We start from the raw sequence: 22,330 nt of genomic DNA, 5'->3' as shown, positions 1-22,330 counted from the left end.
GTGAACTCTTGCAACATCTTTGCAACCTCCCTATCTTCCTTCAGTCATTCACCCCTTTCCTATCCAACTATGTCTCTGTCCAGTTTCTACTTCAGATGCATTTCAATAAACCTGCAGTTTTCTTTTCTTTTTAAGAAGCAACATGACCACCCTTTATTATTTTATTTTCTTGCCTTATTTTTTCAGCAGCTTGTTCTGCTGCATTCTTCTTGTTTTCTTCATTTGGGAAAGACTTCCTCTTTTTCAAGAAAGTCTCTGCCTTTTACAAGTTCTGAGTTCCTTCACTCTACATTACTTGTTAACCATTTTAGCATCCTCTTGAACTTGTTTGCACCTTTCCAAATCTGGGGGAGGAATTGTATCGCTTTCTATTATAGTGCTATTGAATGACTGCTAAGAAGCTTGAAGATATTTGACGCTCTTGGCTCTCCCTTTCAACTTCCTTTCAACTACAGTATTGTTTTTAGATATTTCCTATTTGGAAATTGAATATGACTGGGTTGAATTTTCTGGACATCGTTTTCATGTATGCTGCATTTGAAAGCACTGTGGTCCCTGTTCCTTAGGAAGTTGCTAGCACTTATTTAAGGAGATGGCATGCAGATTCCTTCTCCCCATTGTGCAATAAGTGGATATCCACATGTACAGTAGTGCTCCTGCAGCTTATTGCCAAACAAGAAGACTCTCAAGATCAGGGTCTAGGACCAATTCCTATTTCTCCACTCCCTGCCACCCCAAAAATTTTTATTCCGTGACAAACATTTTTGAATAGTTTGTTTTGGAATGGACTATGGAACTAAACTACATGATAGGATAACTTTCTTTTTATCTTTGAATATCTCAGCTGGGCTGCAGCTGGCTGACCAGTCATGAAAGTAAAAAATGAAAAGTTTGCTGAGCAACATAGTGGATGAATTTAGATGTGGCACAAACATGCGTACAGCCCCTAGCTTGATTTGAATGAAGTATACACCCCTTGGCATTCTGAAAAATATACAGCAAACAAATAATAAATTAGCACGAACAACCCATATTTTTTAAAAAAATCTATGTATTAGATGCTAAAGTAATCAGGTTATAGTACATTTTATACATATAAAAAAATCTGGCTATGGATGCATCTTCAGTTATCTGCTTCCAGTTACGTAGAACTGCAATCCTTTGAAATAAACTCCCAAGTCACTTGGCAAGGGTCACATTTAATAAGAGTTAACTGGTAGGTAAATGTGTCGGACATGCTAAAGATTTTTTAACATCTGCTCCAAATAAATACAAAGAAGAACTTAAGTTGGTTATTTTAAGACCATCAAGATACCATTCAGGTGACAAAATTATTAAAATATGTTTCAAACTCAGCAAACAACATTTCTGTAACACAAATTCCATGTTAAGCGATTGTGGCTAGCCACAACACAAGAGTCTGGTGGCCACATGTGGATGAAAGAATGAGGTCAACTTTCTTCACTTTCAAACATGAAAGACTTCTTTTCAAGTTCGGCTGAGAACATCCCTTTCAATATCAAATTATGAGCAGGTGATTTCCAGAAAGCCACTGGCATGTATGTTTAATGGTATTTATATTAATTATAATTCACCTTCTAAGGTCAAGAGATACAACAGAACCTTCAGTCCAATGCAGTGAAGCTCTTACGATGTTCTCAATAATAATAATAATTTATTATTTATACCCCGCCCATCTGGCTGAGTTTCCCCAGCCACTCTGGGCGGCTCCCAATCAGTGTTAAAAACAGTACAGCATTACATATTAAAAACTTCCCTGAACAGGGCTGCCTTAAGATGTCTTCTGAATGTCAGGTAATTCTTTATCTCTTTGACATCTGATGGGAGGGCGTTCCACAGGGCGGGCGCCACCACCGAGAAGGCCCTCTGTCTGGTTCCCTGTAGCCTCACTTCTCGCAATGAGGGAACTGCCAGAAGGCCCTCGGCGCTGGATCTCAGTGTCCGGGCTGAACGATGGGGGTGGAGACGCTCCTTCAGGTATACAGGACTGAGGCCGTTTAGGGCTTTAAAGGTCAGCACCAACACTTTGAATCGTGCTCGGAAACGTACTGGGAGCCAATGCAGATCTCCCAATGCCACCTTATTTTCCTCTCTCATTTTCACATCATCCAATTGTTTTCTTCTTTCCAGTATCAGCTTTTGAACGCATTCTGAATATAAACCATGGATATGCATTACTTTTACTAGATGTGGGAATGGAAGCTGAGACACTGCTCTGCCTAGAGGCAGAAACAGTCAATGAAGAGTGGAGCCCATACAGAGCCTCTGCAGAGGCTGCAGGCTACAGCCCATAATGGACCATATCGGCTAAGACTGATAGGACTTGGGAGTCAACATAGGAGCCAACTCCTTGGGGTTTGGGCCCCCCAATAAAATATTAAAGGGGCCTGCCCCCCAAGTTGATGGGCATTGCCATTCAAATGGTGTGCATGCATCATGTGATCAATTATGTAGGGCGAAGCTTATCCCATTATTTTTTTGAAGTTGGCACCCCTGAGAGTCAACATCTAGAAGGCACTGTGTTCACTACCCTTGTCTTAAAATTGTGGATTGAATTCCGTAATTTACAAGCTACTTGCTGCCAACAACCCTATCTCCCTTGAGAGTTCACAAAAAAGTGCCGGCAACCACATGTGATATGGGAGATCCATTTTCAGACCTTTTGACATTTTAGAGCAAGCTTTAAACATGCTTAGGAGCAACCAAATTTGATCAGTGTGATTCTGGAGAGTGGGGAAGCCTTTAACATATGTTGCATCTGTGTTTTGTACCGTTTCCCCTCATGATACAATAGATTATGAGTTAACTACCGTCCCGTCCCACCCCCCACCCCCCACCCCCCGCATTGCTATTATTAAATTTACCTCTTTGGTAGTTACACATTTTGATAGCATTACAGCTATGATCTCATTATAGTCTCGTGTTAGCGTGAAAATGCCCTAACTGCAAATAGGCTGATCATGTAATCCACATGTGGGAATCGAGCCATACCAACAAACCTCTGCATCAGACTCATAGTTCCCTACATTTCAGTCCTATGCATGTCTACTCAAACAGAGCTCAGTGGGGCACTCTTCCATGTATGTATAGGAGATCAGCATTTTGCTGTTCCTAGCACAAGACCATCATATATTAAACAGTGGCTACAGCCAATATTTAAACTAACCAATGAATTATGCAAAGAATGGTTAAATGCCTAACAAACACTGGTGATGAACTATAGAAATATGTACACTACACAAACCATTTTACCAAAAACTACTAGTGGACTGCTTACATCACATACAAATATGTGGAGTCAGCCTGAGCCAAACAGTCTGGGGCAGGTTGGTGTATCAGTGACAAGCTACTTATAAATGCTATGGATGGAGTGTATTGTGATTACAGTAATGCCTTCGACAAATTTCCCCATGATATTCTTGCAGAGAAGCTGGTAAAATGTGGGCAGGATAAGGAACTATTAGGTGGATTTGTAGCTGGTTGACTGACCAAACCCAGAGAGTGCTCATTCATGGTTCTTTGTCACCCTGGAAAAAAGTGACAAGTGGGGTGCTGCAGGATTCTGTCCTGGGTCTGCTGTTCTTCCAACATCTTTATAAACAACTTGAAGGAATTGAGGGGGTGCTCATCAGATTTTCAGATGACTCCAAACAGAGGGGTAGCTAATGCTGCAGGAGACAGACTGTGGATTCGAGATATTAACAGATTGGAGAACTGGGCCCCAACTAACAGAATGAAATTAAATAGAGACAAATGTCAGCCCTACACTTAAGACAGCAAGAAAATGCTGCACAGATGTAAGACGGGGGACACTTGGATTGCCTGTAGAACATATGAGAAGAATCTAGGGTCTTAGTAAACTACAAGCTTAACATGAGTCAACATTGTGATGTAGCAGCAAAAAAAGCTAATGCTATTCTAGGCTACATCAACATAAGCATAGTATCCAGATCAAAGGAAGCAACGGTACCACGCTATGCTGCCTTGGTCAGGCCACCCCTGGAACACAGTGTCCAGTTCTGGCCATCAGAATTTAAGGACATTGACAAGTATCTTCCTTCATTTGAGGTTTTTAAGCAGAGGTTGGATGGATATCTGCCATGGATACTTTAGCTGAGATTCATGCATTTCAAGGGGTTGGACTACATGACCCTTAGGGTCCCTTCCAACTCTACAATTATGATTCTATGAATAATCCATAAGCTTGCAACTCTTGATGTATGCTTTACTTTAGTGACATCAGAACCCTTGGCATCCGACCCCTCTGGCAGCCACAATGAATGGTTGGCAGGTGTCATTTACTTGAACTAATATGGAAGATTGGTCACAGACGTACCATTATGCAGAACTCTGTAATGAAGAAACTAGGATTTCTTATGGCCAGGAGGAAAGGATTCTAAACAAACAAATCTACTCCAAAGAAGCTTCATTTAAACACAGAATGTGCAAGTTTATCCATATCAAGTACAGTTTCTAACTAAACATACAAAAATAAAGAACTTTGATCACTAGGAGTCTTTTATTAATAGACAAACCATGTTATCCGGAGTTTTACCTTGAGAAATCAAGAAGTGGAAGACAAAAAACCAGCTTTCTAGGACAGTAGTTCAGGGTTTTGTTTCATAAAAAAAAAAAACAACCCGCATACAACCCTGAATTAATAGTTCTCAAAATAAAACTTCAAGAAACCCACAGAGATAAATTAAATACCTGGTATACTTATACAGAATTTTCACAGAATTAGAACAAATGGGGGTCATACAAAGCAAAGAGATCACTCCCCAGGAAGGGGAAGAAGTTTAAATAACATCCTAGAGAAGGTAATCCAAATGGGGTGGTATTACTATTTACTTCCATTCTTGATATACAATAATGAAGTGAAATTACTTTTGTTTCCAACAGTGCCAACCTAAACACCACCAACATGAAGGTGCTTTACTTTGAAAATAAATCAGGAGCTGGGGTGGCTTAAGTGCACCAATTATCTAAGTTATAAATAATTATATCTTAAGGAATTAGGCATCAAACTTTAGCAAAAACACCTTAAATACTAGCACTCTTAGCATTAAAAGTTTTAATCCATTTTGAATAAAAAAAGCACAAACTTTTGTTTTTGCTTTTTTTGTAACAAAAATTCACACAAAGAAAAATTTTAGGCTCAAGTGGTCACCTGTATTCTAATGGTCTCAAATTTACAGTATGGAAGCCACATATCTGACAGCAAAGCTTTTTATTGACATATTTATAAAATCAGGAAGTGTTTTATCCCCCTTAATTACCGATTAGTTCAAGCTGTGTTTTTCAGAAATCCATAGAACTGCTCATTTTAACAGGTTGTTACTTTGGGTGCCTATTTCTCATATATCTGGTGTGTGTTTTTAAATCAGTAACCACTTCTAAGTTGTTTACAATATACAGTATGAGAGGCTAGTTTGTCACTGATATACGGGTTCTTAAAACACCAGGCTGTTCATTCATCTGTTCTTTAAACACGCTAATATGGTAAGACATAGGTAGTGTCTCTGCAGCACCATAATACTGTCTAAACAAACAGCTTTTAAGCTGTGTTTTGCCTAATGTTTTATTCAGCCCCCTCCCACCACTTACTATATTTAGCAAAATACCATTGAAGACAAAAGTTTGCCCCTTACAATGAGGCACATTTTGGCATATGTGCTAAATGCTGCTACATAGGCAGGCATGTGCAAGTCATATTATGAAAAGGAGAGCCTCCACATTTAACTTTTTCATAGAAAAATATAAATATATTCCCTGAATTAGAGGAAGAGAAGATTCAGCGTCTTGCTAGTATCACTAGCAAAAGGAAAGTGGGCTAGATTTTCCTGTCAAGGTTACATTTCACAGTCATCTTCATCATCTGCATATCTTACAGTTCTCCTGCCCCCATTTCTAGTTCTAATTTTGGAACGTCGATTCCCTCTTTTATACTTGGTATAGTCCAATTCCTCAGAATCATTCTCTTCATTCACTTTTGGCCGTTTCCTTCTCTGCGGTATTTTGGAAGGTTCAGAAAAGCCATCATTTAAAGTGTCATCTATTGAAATGGCTTTCCTTTTCCTCTTTTTTGTCTTTCTAGTTCTCCTACTGTCAATATTTTTTGAGTCTGTTTGAGATTCTGAAGCAGAAGAATAATTGGAACTGCCATCAGGTTCCGGTTTTGAGTTCCTTGAAGTTCCAGGGTTTTTTGACAAAGAACTTCTTTGTTTTCTCTCTCCTTTTCCAGTCTCTGTCGTACTCCTCATATTTCTATCACTATCTTCTTTTTCCAATTTGGAAACATTATGGTTATCAGAAAGTAGTGGCTGGCTTGAATCTATGTGCTCTGCAGACATGCTACTGGAGGATTCGTCTTCAGAAAATTCTACTGCACGTTTTTTCCCTTTAGGAACTGTTTTGCGCACAGGTGTGAGAGATCGTCTCCTTGGGGCTCTGCTCTGTCTGCTCTTTTGTTCCACCACACTTTCTACTTCAGAGTCCAAATGCTTCTGCTCTGGTTCTCTGCTAGATTTTTTAGCTCTGTAAGAGGAGGTCTGAAACTGTTTCTGTCTGAGCTCACTTTCCTTTAGTTCTGCTTCACTTTCAGAGGGTGAAGGTGCAACATCCAATATCATCTTTCTGGCCGCAGCAGAGGCATTGCGATGAGGCAATTTTCGGTACCTGCTTTTAGGGTATCTAACTTCTGAACTTGAGAACTCTTCCTTGGCATCACTAATTAGCTTGATTTTGCTTGCAGCCACAGTAGCACTACGGCGTGGGATTTTCTTTCCATTAGGGGTTTTGATATTGTTCGTTTCACTATTCAATTCTGCAGAATTTCTGCAATTCTTCCTGTTCCGGAGTAATACTGGACTTTGCCTTATCACTCGGGCTGATTCTACAAGAGAAAAGTTTTAAATTTCAAAATACTTTATTCCCAACAGATATGAGTGCATTTAGACAAATGATATACTGAAGTAATAATTCAAAACCAAACTCTATTGTATAGGATAACAGTACAACTGTGAAACTTAAGCACCATTAAAATATTTTTAATAATGAAAGTTCTAAGCAGACTTTTAATGTTATAAACACTTCACACTGCCTAGGGCAGCAAGTACCCACCAATAATCCCATACACACTTCCCTAGGAGCAAGCAGCATGGAACTCAATGGAACTAACTTCTGAGTAGACATGCATAAGACTACACTGTTAGCATGGCAGGCACTTCTTTAACTTTCGAATTCTAATTCTTGATCATTCAGGATGAACTTGCAACACTTATTTTGACCAATAAGGAGACTCTCTTAATCTATTTCAGTACACCAGATCATTGCCATTATTTTCTATAAAGCCTAGTATTTTACCTAGGCATTTTCTTGGTTTGTTTTGCCTTCTCTTCTATAAATACTGTAGGGTTGTAAATACCCCAATAGTTTTTGTGTTAGACACTGTTTCTGTAATGCTGATACTGTTTTAAACATACTTTATATATTTTTAAACACCAGCCAGCTAGTGCTTTAAGAGGTCCATTGGCTCCCAACAGCAGATAGATGTGTTAGCCTTACCAGTTCCCTCAGGCACTTATTTAAAATATATTAGTATGAGACATTACCTTTTCTAACAGCTTCTCTCTTTCGTTTCTTTTTCTTGTGTTGCTCTGTTGTGGCATCACTACTATTGGAGCAGGATTCAATTTCCAAATCAGAAGTACAACTGGAGTCCACTGTGGATTTATATTTGGGCTTTCTTGAAAGTTCCTTGGTTTCTGGCAGAGAGTCTGTTCCATCCTCTCTATGATCTACATCAGATTTTGCAGTGGCTTTGCTGCGATTTTTGTCTTTCGATTTACTAAAAGAATCTACAGTCTTCCGAGAGTCATGCTTCTTCTTAACTTCCTCACTGTATTGGTCTAACTCAGAATCTAGTTCAGATTCATAACTGGCTACAGTACTATGCAAAGATATAGAAGGTTTATCAAGACTTCTGCTCTTTGGCATATGGCTTTTGGAGTTATTTTCTGAAACTTCCACCCTGGGTTTTATATTAGGGGATTCATCACAAACCGTTCTATGCTTGCGCCCATGGGCTTTAACATGCCTGTTTCTTCTTAAAGCACTATCAGAATCTGAACTATTTTCAGATTCACTATCATATCTCTTAGCAGAAACAGCTGACTCAGTCTGACGACACTTTCTTCTGCTATATCTCCTATTTTTTCCTTCAGACTGTTGGTCTCCATCCCCTGAACTGTTTGACTTCCTAGTTGTAGAAACTGCATTGTGGTGGTTCAGCTTTTCATCATTTTCAAAGCCTCTGGTTTCCACATCATTTATGTTCCTCAGTTTATAAGCTGCCACAGTAGCACTTTTACGAGGCAATCTTCGGTAACCGTGATGGTTGCTATTTTGTATTTTATAAACTCCCTCTTCTTGAGAATCACTTTCATGCCTCCTTTTCCTGGGAGAACGTCTGCACCCATTCTCTTGGATGACACATTCTATAAAGACATGCAAAAATTATTATATAAAAGCAGACCTGGCATGTATAGCACAATATCAAACATTAACAAAAGCTAGTTTCATTGAAAAAAAATGTACATTTACAGACTACTTATTAAAGCTAAGCAGCTAGTACATGCATACATCTGATGGTAAGATATAATCCACCTGTCATTAATCCACATCCACACGAACAAATCAACCCCATGTTACACTCAAGTGTTCCACAAACTTTAGTCCTTGAGCTAACAAAGTGTTCTCAAGGGCTTCTAAAGAACAGATTTAGGAGAGGAGTTTTCAGGGGAAAATAGAAGTTCTGTAACTGGACAGCACCCCAGATACTGACTTTTAAGAAACAAGTTCTATATCCTCAGTTTAATATTACATAGCATGTACTACTTCAAAACAAAATTCAGTTAAGCAAGGTCTTTGAAATCAAACGTGCCTGCAATAGTTAGTGACTAGGAGCGACCAGGATTGCTATCTTGAGAACTGTTGTGCTGCTTAAATCCCGGATTATGATCTAGATATTATTTATTCATCAAAATTCAAACTCTGCTGAATATTGGATAGTTTCACTTAGAGCAGCTACAAGGGGAAAGCTTTTTAAATCTGGAGTGTGCATTAAGTTACATTTTATACATTTAAAATACATCACCTTTCCTGGTGTTTTTCCTTCTTTTTGTTGAGTTGCTGCTATCAGTTCCAGACTCTAAATCAGATGAGCACTTGGACCTATCTTTGGGTAGTCTTGACATCTTAGAAGACCCTCTGCTCTCTGAAAAAGTGACACGCTCACCCTCTTTCCCTGACTCCAGTCCTTCATCCGAGTCACTTAATACCTTAGCTTTCCTGAAATGAGTTGATACTCTTTTACAGGTTTGTTTTTCTAAACCATTGCATTTCTCTGGCTCAGAATCTGCCTCAGAGATATTTCTGTTATTACTTCTGGATGCAGAAGGTAACTGGTAAGAAGCTTTCTGAATGCTCCCATCCTCTGAGTCATCTTCTGAAAATTCAACAGGGGATTTTATTTTTGGAGATGCACAGTGGGTAGCTCTTTGTGACTGCCTCTGGCCATTAACGTGACAACCCTTTAGTGTTTTTTGCACACTATTTTCAGAATCTGAGCTCCCACTATCAGATTCACTAGCATGCTTTTTTCGAACAGCCACAGCACCTGAACCAGCTTTGAAGGTTTTCCTTCGGTTAGATTCTTCTACTTCCTTGTCACTTTCAGACTGTATGGAACTTTCCTCAGAGTCATTTAGCAATACTTTTCTGGCTGCAGCAGAAGCATTGCGATGAGGCAGTTTTCTGTTTTTGCTTCCAATACCAACACTTTCTGAACTGGATAGCTCCTCTTCTACATCACTCATCAGTCTTAATTTATTAGCTGCTACAGTAGCACTTCTACGTGGAACTTTTCTGTGCCTTCCAGATCTGTTACAAAAAGTCTCATACAGCTCTTTTGAATTATCCATTTCTCTTTCAGATATTCTTTTTCTGGTAGTTCTTTGGCTATTTCCATTCTCTTGATAAGCTAGACACAAAAATGAGGAGGTTTACTTATGTTGAACATTTTAAAATGTGTACAATTTGCCTGTCACTAAGCTCAGAACCATGCAAAGCTCTGGAACAATACACACAGGTCCCGCTTACTGAATGAAATGTGTTCCCTGGAAACTGTTCATTAGGTGAGCATTTTCCCCAGGCAGACCTGCCAGAGTTACTTGCATTTTTAGAAAGCTAGTTAAAGCTCAATATTCTGGATAACCATTTGAGTAGCAACTGTATACTACTGTGCACTATGGCATCTCCATTATCTACCAGGATTATTGCTTTTAATATTATTGTTTTTGATAGTTTACAGACATTGTTTATGTGCTGGTTTTATATTTCTTTATTTTTGTTGCCATTAAGATACCTTGAGGATCTCAATTGTGCCAATGTAAAGTAGATTTCAAAGTAAATTCACAACTATACACTTGGGAATAATGGAAGCAGTGATCCAACTTCTGCAATGAACATTAGCTGAATTACTCTTACCCATTTGCTTTTGCTGATAGACTCTGTTTCTAGTAACTCTGAAATCACTTCTTTTCCTGGATATTCCATTATGTACTATAGGGGATGAGATTTCTGCAGAACTTTCTTTGCTTTCCTCTGAACTACTTGAAGATGAAGCTGTTGTTGAGTGGTCCAGCTCACTTTCTGGAAAGGTAAATAATTGTATGCTAGTAAGACTTCAAAACAGATTTCCCCTTTTCTTCAAAGATATTTTATATTATTATTATTATTAGTAGTAGTAGTAGTAGTATACAGTCCTTCATTCGAAGATCACAGGGCAGTTTACAACACAAAAATAGAAAATAAGAACACAAAGAAATAACAAACCAATAACCCCACATACACAAAGACATTTTAAAGGCCATAGATTGTTTAATCAGTCAAAGTGCCTGGCTATAGAGAAAAGCTTTTGCCTAGCATCTAAAGATATGTAATAAAGGCAGTAGATGAGCCCTGCTGGGTAGAGCATTCCACAAATGGGAAGCCACCGCAGAAAAGATCCGTACTCATGTTGCCACCCTCCAGACCTCTCGTGGAGGGGGCACATGAAGAAAGGCCTCAGATGATGACCACAGGGTTCAGTTCTAATGTCTAGGAACTGCAGATATGTCAATGCGTTCAAACTGTTCCATATTACTCTTGGTATTCTTAAGTCAATCAAATTCTATTTTCCCATTCTCAACATTCTAAAGCATCTCCCATCTGCTCAGCAAACATGGCCAAAAGCTTGTGTCAAAAGACAAAGTACATTAAGAAATACAGAAGAAGTATACATTTAAGAAATGTAAAGCTGCACTTCCACTTTACAGTTCACAAAAAGATGTACAGCATAAAAAATTAAAGTTCAATATGCCAAAGGTAAGAATACCTGGAAAATGACAGAATTTTGTACGGTCTGATTACCTTACTATCATTAAGGTTATGTCTGCTTGAGTTGAGAGCAATTTTAAACCGCAAGACAAAGGGTGTGTTTACAATTAGAGAGAAAAGTTTCTTTTAACCATTTCCCCACAAACTGATCACTCACCTGATGACAATGCAGAACTGTGTGCTACAGCTGTGCTCCTTGTTCGTGCATTTTTCCCAAATGATGAGGCGGAATCAGAAGATATGCCGGCAACACTGCGGCTGGAGGTGCCAGCATACATTTTATGGTTTGTAACACACGACTTTCTGCTTGAGGTATTTTGGTTAGAAGAATCTTCTGGCTCAGACTGAATTTTACCCTGAGATTTACACTGCTTCTGCTTTGCATTTCTTGACAAACAGGAGGAAAACAATATGCAGTCCATGAATATGGTTGCATTTTATAAAATTAATTTTTATTTCAGTGGTACTTTCCCACTCATTAAGATGCTACTAAGATTGTATTAAGTTAATTTTAATATGAAACACAATCAATGCAAAGTACTCAAACTGAAAGCCTCACCTATAACATAGCAATGTACATGTTCATTTTATCATATTTAAACCTCTTAACCAGTATAATAGCAGCACTGCACTTTTGTCATATTTTTAAAGTTTTAAATCCTTTAAATTCTGTTGGCATTTTATATTATTTTAATATGAAATTACCTTGAAAGCTCATTTTAGTAGAAATGTACCTCAACATAGTAGTAGTATGTCCCTCAACATATCAAACATGTGAGAAGCACTATACACCAGAATCCAGAGCAGATTTTGAGAGTATTCAGGGGAGGGGGGGGAGCAGGAGGTCAACTCCCACTGCACAACCTTTGAAAGTATCCAAAATTACACTGAAACTATGCTCCTTCCATCAGTCAAAAACCTCAAGTTAATCAGATGAACTGATTTACATGGTTTATCTAGCAGCACAAACCTATGCCTTTTTACTTCTCCTCTAAGGTAAGGGTGCATTATAGGACTGCAATCTTCACATCTCAATCACATCCTCAAATAGCTTTTGCCAAAGAAGAACACCCTCAGATTGAAGAAGATTTACCTGAGTGTTTTGGTAGATTGCTGTAATTTACTTCGACTCTGCAGCTTCCTATTGTGCCTCTGACTTCTTCGCAATCTTTCATTGTATTTCTGTCCAGTTCTAAAGTCAGAGATAATTCTCCTCATTTTTTCCTCAAGCAGTGCAGATAATCTCAATGTCATACTATATATCTAGGTTGCAAAAGAAATGTTAATTTTTAATTTTAAAAAAAGTTTAATACACTTGCATTTGGTGATCCAATTGTAAAAATTTATTACTATTATTTTAAGAGTTTATAAACTGCTTGATACAAAATATTTAAGCAGTGAACAAAAATTATGAGAGATTTATGTACTAACTGTACTTTCTACTACACACAACATAGGACCATACACTTTTAAAAAATCTAGTTTAATGAAATATGTTCATTAAGGCAGAAATCCTATGCAAATTTACTTAGGAGTAAGAGTGCAGCCTTTAATTCAGAGACAGATTTGCAATTATATAACATATGATAGGGTGATCAGCTTCTTTTTGGACACTTGCTTTCTTCCTTTCTCCCTCTTGATTTGACAAGTTAGGTAAATGGCACAGAAACATTACCTTGGATCTTTTGTTTGGAGTGTATGCTTTAGCATTGCTAAATACTAATCTAATATCTTTGCAAAGTTCCATTGGAGTGTCATAGTTCCCAGCTTCTAATGTCTCCTTCACAGTCCCAAAGTCCATCGGTGTGTCTATAATTTCTCGGTAGTCCTAAATAAAGACATCCAAATAACTCCATTATTTAAGATGTGGGGAATGGGGTGAAGTTTCTTATACACAGATATGTAAACCTGAAATCAATTTAAAACAAATCAAAACAAAAAAAGGAGCACACTTTGTGCTAAATGATCCCAGTGACTTTAACATACATTTTCCTAGGGACTGAAAAGAAGCAACTATATTTGTCAACTTTGGCCAAGCATCTTGAACATAGATTTGGAAAGTAATATTCCCTTTTAAACTATTTTAAGGATTGATTTTTTTTGCTTACATTTTACATTCATATCAACACAAACAAACATTATCTTTTGGAGGTTCTCAACCCTCGGACCTCCCCCCTCCCCCGGTTTCCCATCATTACCTATTATCTTTTCTGTGTCTTTATATCTTTATCTAATTTATTCATCTCCCTTATTACAAACTTTACCCTAACTATATCACCAGTGCTATTCTAGGCCTAGGACAAAAAGAATGGACTAATTTTGTAGAATATCTGAAGGAACACTGGAAACATTTAAAAACATTAGCGGGCCTAGACAGGCCTGGAAATTAATATTCCCAATGGGTTGAATCACATTCAGTGTTGGCCCCATAGATTTTAGTGGGTCTACTTTTGATTATGATAAGGTTAAATCAGAGTAATTATGCTTTTTCCTGTATAAACCTGCCTGCCTAACATGACCTTCAACAGAGATCCTCTCATATGTCTCAACACACATCTTGTTTGAATCACACAGAGGGCCTTCCTAATGGCTGCACCCAAGCTATTAAGTTCCGTCCCTCTTGAGCTCATTCTAATGGCCTTCCACTAAAGTACTAAAATCTTCCTTTTCAGTAAGACTTTTGAGGTATGATTGTTTTAAATGAATTGTTTTAATTCATTAATGCTGTCTTTATTCTCTCTCTCAATTCGTTTTGCTGGTTTAGTGTGGTTTTGCTTTGTGTTATAATTGTTTTAATTTTATTGTTAATCACCTTGATATATTGAAGCAAGCAGGATATATTTTAAATCAATAATCATCCAAAACTGACATTAATCATTGTCCATGAAATACCCAAGGCCTTCCAGTACTCAGAATAAATAAGATTGGGATTTCAAAGCCTGCTTATATGTTGAACACAAATTCTATTTTACATTATTGTCACTGTTAACATAAAGCCACAGGTAGTCACTATTCCACCTGACTGATCTGGAATTGGCTAGGTAGGACCACCTGCCACTTTAACAGTTAGAACCCTGGAAATAGTTCTGCAACTATTTGACACTGGAGTCCTAAGCTACTCAAGAAAACTCTTGCCCATTTCTTTTCATAGTAATATGAAATAACACTGGATGCTGGAAATGCAATATGAAATGAACATCAATGATAATGACGATGATAATGATATGAACTTACAGGGTATTGATCCAGGTCGACAGGTTGTCTAAATGGCTCAGAATCTTCACACTGGAAAATTAGATTAACAAGTTCCATACATTGCTTCTTCCAAGTGTTTTCATCATAGCTGAGTCTCCTCTTCAAGCCCCGACTCTTTAAAACAGAAATACAGTATTTCTAAATGTAGAATGGAAGAATTGACTGCCAAACCTTTAGGATAGACTGGGACACAGGATTTAGAATTCATCTGTATAATGTAGGAGTATTATGGAAAAATCCTGCTACTATCTCTCAGATTGGGCAAAGGTTGTTGTCAAAGTAAACAGACTTACTCTTCTCAAAGGTGCTCTGGGAACATCGGTCTCTTCATCATCCTACAAAACAGACCAGAAATGTTCATCAGGAGCAGGGGTCAGCAAGAATTTTCAGCCGTGGCCGGTCCACTGTCCCTCAGACCATGTGGTGGGCCAGACTATATAACCCAGAGATGCATTTTAAATAAAAGCACACTTTCTACTCATGTAAAAACACCAGGCATGCCCCACAAATAACCCAGAGCTGCATTTTAAATAAAAGGACACATTCTACTCATGTAAAAACAAGCTGATTCCTGGACCGTCCACAGGTCGGATTGAGAAAGCGATTTGGCTAGATCCAGTCCATGGGCCTTAGGTTGCCTACCCCTGATCAAGAGCGTTCCTTCCAATACTGATTCAGATGTATTTGCTCCTGTGCTTTTCTATCCCAAACTACTCACCATCAGACTCTGGAGGTTGCCAGAATATAAACAAATCTTTACAAAACACCAGCACCACCACCACCACCTAAGAGGGAACTCCCTCAAGGTATAAAGTCTTTGTTGGGAAAACCTAAGGCAAGGCAAGGGAGGCAGAAATCCCAATGACGACCCCATGACCACAGAATGTTAACTGATGGGGGTGGGGGGCAGGACACAGCAGAGATAAAAAAGGATAGAGAACCACATTGTTTAGATAGGACACTTTCAGGTTCATACTGAGAATTTATGTCCCCAGATACAGAAGTGAGAACTGCTCACACAATATTTTAATGTAGCTGGATTGGACACCAGCAGATCCACATACTCATTCCTTCCCATCCCACAAAAATGCTATCCAACTATTGTAGGGAAGCAGTTGAATAGAAGTAACTGGAATAGGACTCTACACAGCAATATTTTGTTAGAAAGCTCTACTCAAGGGTTTGGGGTCTTAAGTTGTCATTTAGAGAAAATGCGCCAGACACCACCCCGCTGTTCAATGAACTTACAACTTTGAGCCTACTCTCCTATTATTAATAGGGTGAAGGGAAAGGGCAGGGCTTAATAAAATAGCACTGAAGTGGGAAGAGCTAGCAGTTATCTAGGCAGGGTAAAAATAAGGTTTTATTACCAGATAATCAGGATCAATGCTGTCCCCATTGTTAGTTGCAATGCACAACTCAAAAATATCTGTACAATCTGGATTCCTGGAAAATAAAAATGTAATGTTACAATAGGTTGTATCTTGTTCTGTTGCCTTCACTTGTGGAAATTTCTTTAATGCCCTTAGAGGCTTCTTCAATGAAAAACAGGGTTATTTTAGCAGATTTCCCTTTCTGTGTGCAGTCCCCTGTACACACCCATGAATCTACTTCAGAGGGTTCAGGGACTCTTTGAAATAGTATAGGAGGTGGCAAAGGATCTACAAAAGAATGGAATGGGCCTTTTCTGGTAGATAACACAGCAACCACTGCTGGGTTCATGTTGTTCTAGGAGTCCTCACAGAAAACCTCTGATTTATTTTAAAGATGACTACTCCTTTCCTTCCCTCTCACAGTCTTCTCAGTTTCTGTTCTGGCCAAGCCCCAAAGATCTTCTCAGTTAATATACCTCTAGAATTGGACCACAGCACCAGAAAAATAGGTACTGTTATTTGTCTTATATTTGTGTTTCAGACCTGTGTAGCCCCAATGAGCAAATGACTACAGGCTGCAGCATGGCTGTGTGATGTTGTCTGTCAGAAAAGCCCCCTTCATGGTGACCAACGTTCCATTTTCATGGCAAACTAGCCACACAGCCACAGCTGGGACCTACCAGAGGATAGAAAATGAAAAGGAAGAAAGATGCCATAAAGAGAAAAGGCAATGGAAAGAGAATGACAAAAGAAGAATGAAGCAATTAACACACACAATAGACAGAGAAGGAGTGAGCCCAGCTGGCAGGAAAATGAAGCTGAGAAGATGGCAAGAGAGAAAAGAGGAACATTCAAAATAATCAGAGGTTTCCTGATTGGGCGGCTAAAGCAACTTGAATCCAAAAATGGCTGTGTGGCTAATTCACCAGGAAAAGGGGAGAATTTGAAAAAAGCAAAGCAAAAAATAAAATAAAAATTGTTTCCCTTCCTCTTCTTGTTTACAGAAGACAAGAGCCTTCTGTGAATACTGTATCTATTCTGTTTTGTTTTTGTTTAATATGGTGATTTTACTTTTTCTTTTTGTAACTTGTAAAACTTTAATAAATATTATTTTCAAAAAAAAAAAAATTCTGAACACTGACATGTAAACCACAGTCATAAGCAATGACCAGAAGTAAGACAATTCTGATTTCCTTTTAAGCAACAAAAAACCAAAAATATTTCATCCTGAAATATTGCTTACCTAATGAATTCTAAGAGTTGATCTGTGATTTTCTGAGCAGATTTAGCAATAGTGCTGTTGGGCACATTGAAGGTCCGAGCATTGCTCTCAAGACATCTTACTTCCCAAATCAATGCAGAAAGCCTCCTGTGTTTAATAGTAAACAGATTAGTTTTAATCAGGAGAAAAATATCATATAACAACTAGATCTGGAAATGTTCAGTCACTAAAACTGGAAATGTTTAAGTGGAAAAAATATTGCTTTTCATTTATCATGGAGTTTTAACAAGCTCCTATTCTTGCTGAATCGAGACATACTCCATGTTCATGTCAGTAGAATAGTAATTTCTTTAACAATGATCATTTCATGCAAAAGTGCATCAGTGTCATTCACACTTCACACTTTTAAACCTCCTGAAGGTATTATTTCCCATTTCCATCACCACCTACCCTGCGCTTACTTTTATGACAGTTACATATTCTGTATCCACTATTTCTTGATAGTACAACTGTGACCCTATCTTTACTCAAGCCACCAGAAAATCCCTCCCATGTACAGCTTATTTCTCACTGTGTTAGAAAGGAAAGATCCAGTCAGGCATCTGTATTTAGGTAACCTGCATCTTACGCAATCACAGCTTTGCATGGGAGGGTAGGGAATGAATGAATGAATGAATGAATGGGAAACCCACTCTCCGTGTTTCCCCTTCCCCCATCTATCCCACACAATTCTGTGACTGCAGGCTTACCTGGCTTTAGGAAGAAGGAGCAAGGGTTCTTGCAGAGTCCTAGAGCACTTGCATCACTTTCCCAAGGCCAGGGAAGCCATCCACCTTGCAGAGAGCCTTTTTCCAGGGCTTCCTGGCTTTACCTGTTTTCACGCATGCACTTGGACCTCCAGAACCTAACCCTTGCGTAAGAGGTGAACTACGTATATTATGCTAAATTCTAAATGCGTAGGTAACTAAAAGCTATTTAGAAATATTGAAAACTGTGGTACTGCAGCTAAACCAAAAGTCTGCCATATTTTAAGGGTAGTAAACATCCAATTCCTATTGAAGTTATAATGTTGCCTCATCTGAACTGTACCTCAGCAAAGGAGCGTACCAAGGATTTCCAAAATATGCAATATTACATCTGGCTTAACTTTTCAGCAATTTTATAAGACGGATATGCTATCATCCTTCTAGTGCAGTCTCAGACCAACCTGTAAAACCTGTTGACAAGTCTCATTCTGATAGTCCAAAGGTCTGTTGGATAAGCTATTACTGTACTGTACTTTGGATACCTATTCAGATCAACTGGGCCAGCAAATGCTGCTGAAATATCTGTAATAAATAAATAACAACAACAGTTGAAGCATCTGAAGTAATGTATTCAATTTACATACATCACAGATTTACATACAGTCCTTCAGAAATTAAAAACAGATTAAGCAACCTTTTAGAAAACTTGTCAGACAGGAACACAGTCTGAGTATTTGCAGTACTAGTAAACAGTAGTAGTAATCCACTACACAAACATGATGGGGAAAAGGTACCAGATTTCTAGATACGTACCTAGTGTCAAAAGCTGATCAATTCCACGGATAATCCGTTCACATTCTTCACTCTGGGATTTCCCCTGCCATTCTCCCTTTTGAGGTTTGTATAATAATTTTGCCATCTCTTCAGCAGTCACAGAAACACTAGCTCCCAGTTCCACAGGCTGATCAACTAGTTATTTTCAAGCAATACAGGAGACATTAGGTGAACAAAACAAAATGCACTAAGTTCATTAAATTACACTTCTTATGATATAAACTTTTAAAGTCAGAGGTAGCCAGGCACGTGACAATAATGTAAGTTTGATTTTTGTTCACTGAATATTCAGGTTCAGATCTATCAACATCAATTCCCTTAAGAGAGGTGTCCAAACTAGATCTGGAGTTCTGTAAATACTTCAATGAGTCCTTTGTTTTAAGACTAGGTACAGTATAGAGGCAACAGCTAAAATGTAAGCTGCCCACTTGCTTAAAGGGCAAGGCAACACATCAGTGTCCAATTATTTGTTACTTAGTTAAGTAAAATAAGGCAAAACCAGGGCTTGGTTGATCCAAAACTCTAGCCCAGGCATGTCCAAAGACTGTATCGGGGGCCTAATCTGGCCCGCTGATCGAATTAATTCGGCCCCCGTGGCATTATATGTCCTGGGGTAAAATCCTAATCCTGCTCTAGCCTATGTATAATAAATCTGGCTATTAAAACCTGCTTAACTGCTAAATAATTGCAAAGCATAACTACTGGTGGAGCTCCATCTTGAGCAAATATGCCAATCTTTAGTTTAGACAGGAAATCTTCCTGCCTGTAGACTGGGGGATAAGCACACATGCTGACAAGTAGCGATCCTTCACAAAATCTACTAGCCAGATCTAGTGACAATATACCCGCAAGCACAGCAAACTCATGCAGACATTTGTTTTCAGGCTCATCACTGCATAACTTTGTAGATTACCCTCTCCCAGGGACGAAGAGGCCCGCAAGTGTCTGGTGCACCCATGAATCTCAATCACTGGTTTCTGAAAAACTAGCAATGCCCAATCCTCACATAAACGTTCCCTGAAGGGTAGTAGCAGAAGAACAAAAGCCCACAAGCCCACAATTGTTTATTGACCTCCTAACCCATTTATTGTCTGTCTGTTCAACAAGAAAAAATGACATCATCTGATTTTTGTATACCATTGTCTGGAATAGGCTCCATGTCCCATGGGCTAAGTCTTTCAGTTTCACCATTGTCCCATCTATTTTTAAAAATAAACAAAAATAAAATAAATGTTAAAGATATGTAAAGGTATTTTCAAACAGAAAGAATCCCCAGTAATGATCAGATCAGACTTGATGTTATATTTTAAGGTAAAATATTTTAGGAAACTTGCTCATGGTGAAAGAATTACAGAAAGGGAACAACAAAATATATTTAAAATTCTCTGTTTATGTTGCTCCGCACCCTCCCACTCTTAACTTCAGAGAGTCACAATCCTTTTCTCTTACATGCTCCATACAAACATCAGTGCAGATGCACTGGTGGGAGCACTGGGTGAGCTCTGCTGATATACGTGCACAGCCCCAACCTCCAAGACCTTCTCCCTCTTAATAAGTGACAGTGACACTGCTGCTGGGAAGCTGGCGTTGTGGCCTGCCTCTGCATCTACATTCTTGCTCAACGCAAATCCAAAGAAGAAAAGGAAGAGTCCATTTTCCTCCTCCTCTTTAGGTTTATTATAAACACTGACATGCCTTCGAAAGATTACTAACAGTAGTTAAAGTACGAATGCTCTTTTGTTTTTAAGGCAACCTTCGTTATCAAACTCAAGTAACCATGCTAAAAACACATACTTAACACTGTAACACTGAAAAGGGCTGTCAGGGTATTGTGGCTGATATGGCTCTTGGCTCAGGACTGTTCCAAACCACCAGGCATCATCAATAATTGAACGAAAGCGATCATCTGTAGGAAAGACATGAGATGCTATACAGTTCTTCCGCATTAACTTTTAAAAAAACTAGTCTAGGATTGCACATGCAACATGTGACTATTAAAATACTGTGCTTCATTCACTATACAAATGGTCAATTACAACACAATAATACAGTCACATGATCCAACACAGGTTTAATTTGTAGACTATCAACGTTATCTATAACAGTTCTTGAATTCAAACACTACTGCAAGGTTTGAAAAATCATTGATCCTGTAACATTAATATTCGATTCCTATCAGTTATAAAGAAATAACTTAGAATCATAACAACAAACCACCCCATGATTCAGCTAGCGAATCGTTCTAAATTGTCTTTCATTTTTTCCTAGTTGCAGTGCTTGGTGGCACATGGGTACGGCATTATTACAAAAATACTTACTAGGTTGCCAGTTCCTTTGTCGTGCTTCATCATGGAACTGACTTAACACAAGGAAGTCAATAACATCTGGCATATCATGGTATCTAGGAGAAAAAATTAAAACTTAGTCTTCAAATGTATACAGACTAACTGTATTATGCATTTTTTTTTAAAGGGAAAAAAATACATACTTGAGGGAAAATGATTTGTCTAGAAGCTGTCCTGTAATATGATCCATAAGGGTAAGCTTAAGGCAGCACAGTGTAGGAGGCCCAACTTCATAATGTATCCCAACAATTTTTACCAATTCTTGTTCCTAGCAGATGGACATATAATAAAGAATCCCATTAATAATAGTGCAATTATTCACAGTATATGAAGTGTGAATAGAAACAAAGTCCAGCAGCAATGGGCATAACACAAACTTAAGACAGATCATAACCTTACAAAAAAACAACCCAAAGTTTAGATTTTTGATAGGTATATGTTACTAGATTTCCCACTGGGCAACTTATTCAAAACTCAAATCATAGGAACAGAGTCATACCCTCTAGCTCACTACTATCTACAAGGACTGGCAGTGGCTCTCTAGAATTCTCTCCCAGCCCTACGTGAAGATCTCAGGGACTGAAACTGACCTTCTGCATGAAAAGCCCCAATCCTAGAAGCAAAACACTATGTAACCTGTAGTCATTTCCAAGTGCTTAAGCTTCCTAAGGGTCAATCTTTTGCTACACTGGCCAATTCAAAAGCACAGGCATAATTCTGTTTCTATAAATGAACAGATTAAGATAAATGTACTTCAGGGGAAAATGGAAGGCAGAGATGATATTAAATCCAAAGGTGCAGCAGGGTGTTTTCCACTTATGGAAGAACTATTTTACACCTTGCACGCCATTTCCTTTCTGCTTGTGGTTCTTTGGATCCTAATCAAACTTTCCCTATATTGATTTTAAAATATACATTATCACCTCCCTTGATCCATCTGGTTGCCCTTTTCTGGGCCTTTTCTAGCTCTACATTGTCTTTTTTAAAGTGAGGTGACCAGAACTGTAAACAATATTCAATGTGCAGTTACACCATAAATTTGTGTAACCGTGTTACTGAGTGGCGCTTTGTCAAAAGGGCTACCTATTTTAAGAT

General features: G+C 38.4%; 1 protein-coding gene across 2 annotated transcripts in view; it reads right to left on the bottom strand.

Moving 5' to 3' along the window:
- Nucleotides 1-4,521: 4,521 nt before the first annotated feature.
- Nucleotides 4,522-22,330, bottom strand: part of BRWD1 (bromodomain and WD repeat domain containing 1) — a 43,261-nt gene continuing 25,452 nt past the window's right edge. The window contains exons 26-42 of one of the 2 annotated variants that reach the window (XM_081908709.1): nucleotides 21,379-21,503; nucleotides 21,209-21,291; nucleotides 20,685-20,796; nucleotides 20,028-20,089; nucleotides 18,870-19,025; nucleotides 18,518-18,638; nucleotides 17,332-17,457; nucleotides 16,086-16,161; nucleotides 15,009-15,050; nucleotides 14,695-14,829; nucleotides 13,136-13,288; nucleotides 12,554-12,723; nucleotides 11,618-11,847; nucleotides 10,570-10,734; nucleotides 9,179-10,063; nucleotides 7,635-8,519; nucleotides 4,522-6,916 (exon numbers count right to left, since the gene is read on the bottom strand). In XM_081908709.1, coding sequence (XP_081764835.1) covers nucleotides 5,874-6,916; nucleotides 7,635-8,519; nucleotides 9,179-10,063; nucleotides 10,570-10,734; nucleotides 11,618-11,847; nucleotides 12,554-12,723; nucleotides 13,136-13,288; nucleotides 14,695-14,829; nucleotides 15,009-15,050; nucleotides 16,086-16,161; nucleotides 17,332-17,457; nucleotides 18,518-18,638; nucleotides 18,870-19,025; nucleotides 20,028-20,089; nucleotides 20,685-20,796; nucleotides 21,209-21,291; nucleotides 21,379-21,503 — 4,569 coding nt within the window. In that variant the 3' untranslated portion in view covers nucleotides 4,522-5,873. The remainder of the gene's footprint in view (nucleotides 6,917-7,634; nucleotides 8,520-9,178; nucleotides 10,064-10,569; nucleotides 10,735-11,617; nucleotides 11,848-12,553; nucleotides 12,724-13,135; nucleotides 13,289-14,694; nucleotides 14,830-15,008; nucleotides 15,051-16,085; nucleotides 16,162-17,331; nucleotides 17,458-18,517; nucleotides 18,639-18,869; nucleotides 19,026-20,027; nucleotides 20,090-20,684; nucleotides 20,797-21,208; nucleotides 21,292-21,378; nucleotides 21,504-22,330) is intronic. The other variant, XM_081908710.1, reaches the window with a different exon arrangement.

The sequence above is a fragment of the Podarcis melisellensis genome (assembly GCF_964234715.1).
Source record: "Podarcis melisellensis genome assembly, chromosome: 4".
Lineage (NCBI taxonomy): Eukaryota > Metazoa > Chordata > Lepidosauria > Squamata > Lacertidae > Podarcis > Podarcis melisellensis.
This window is presented reverse-complemented; position numbering and strand designations above follow the sequence as displayed.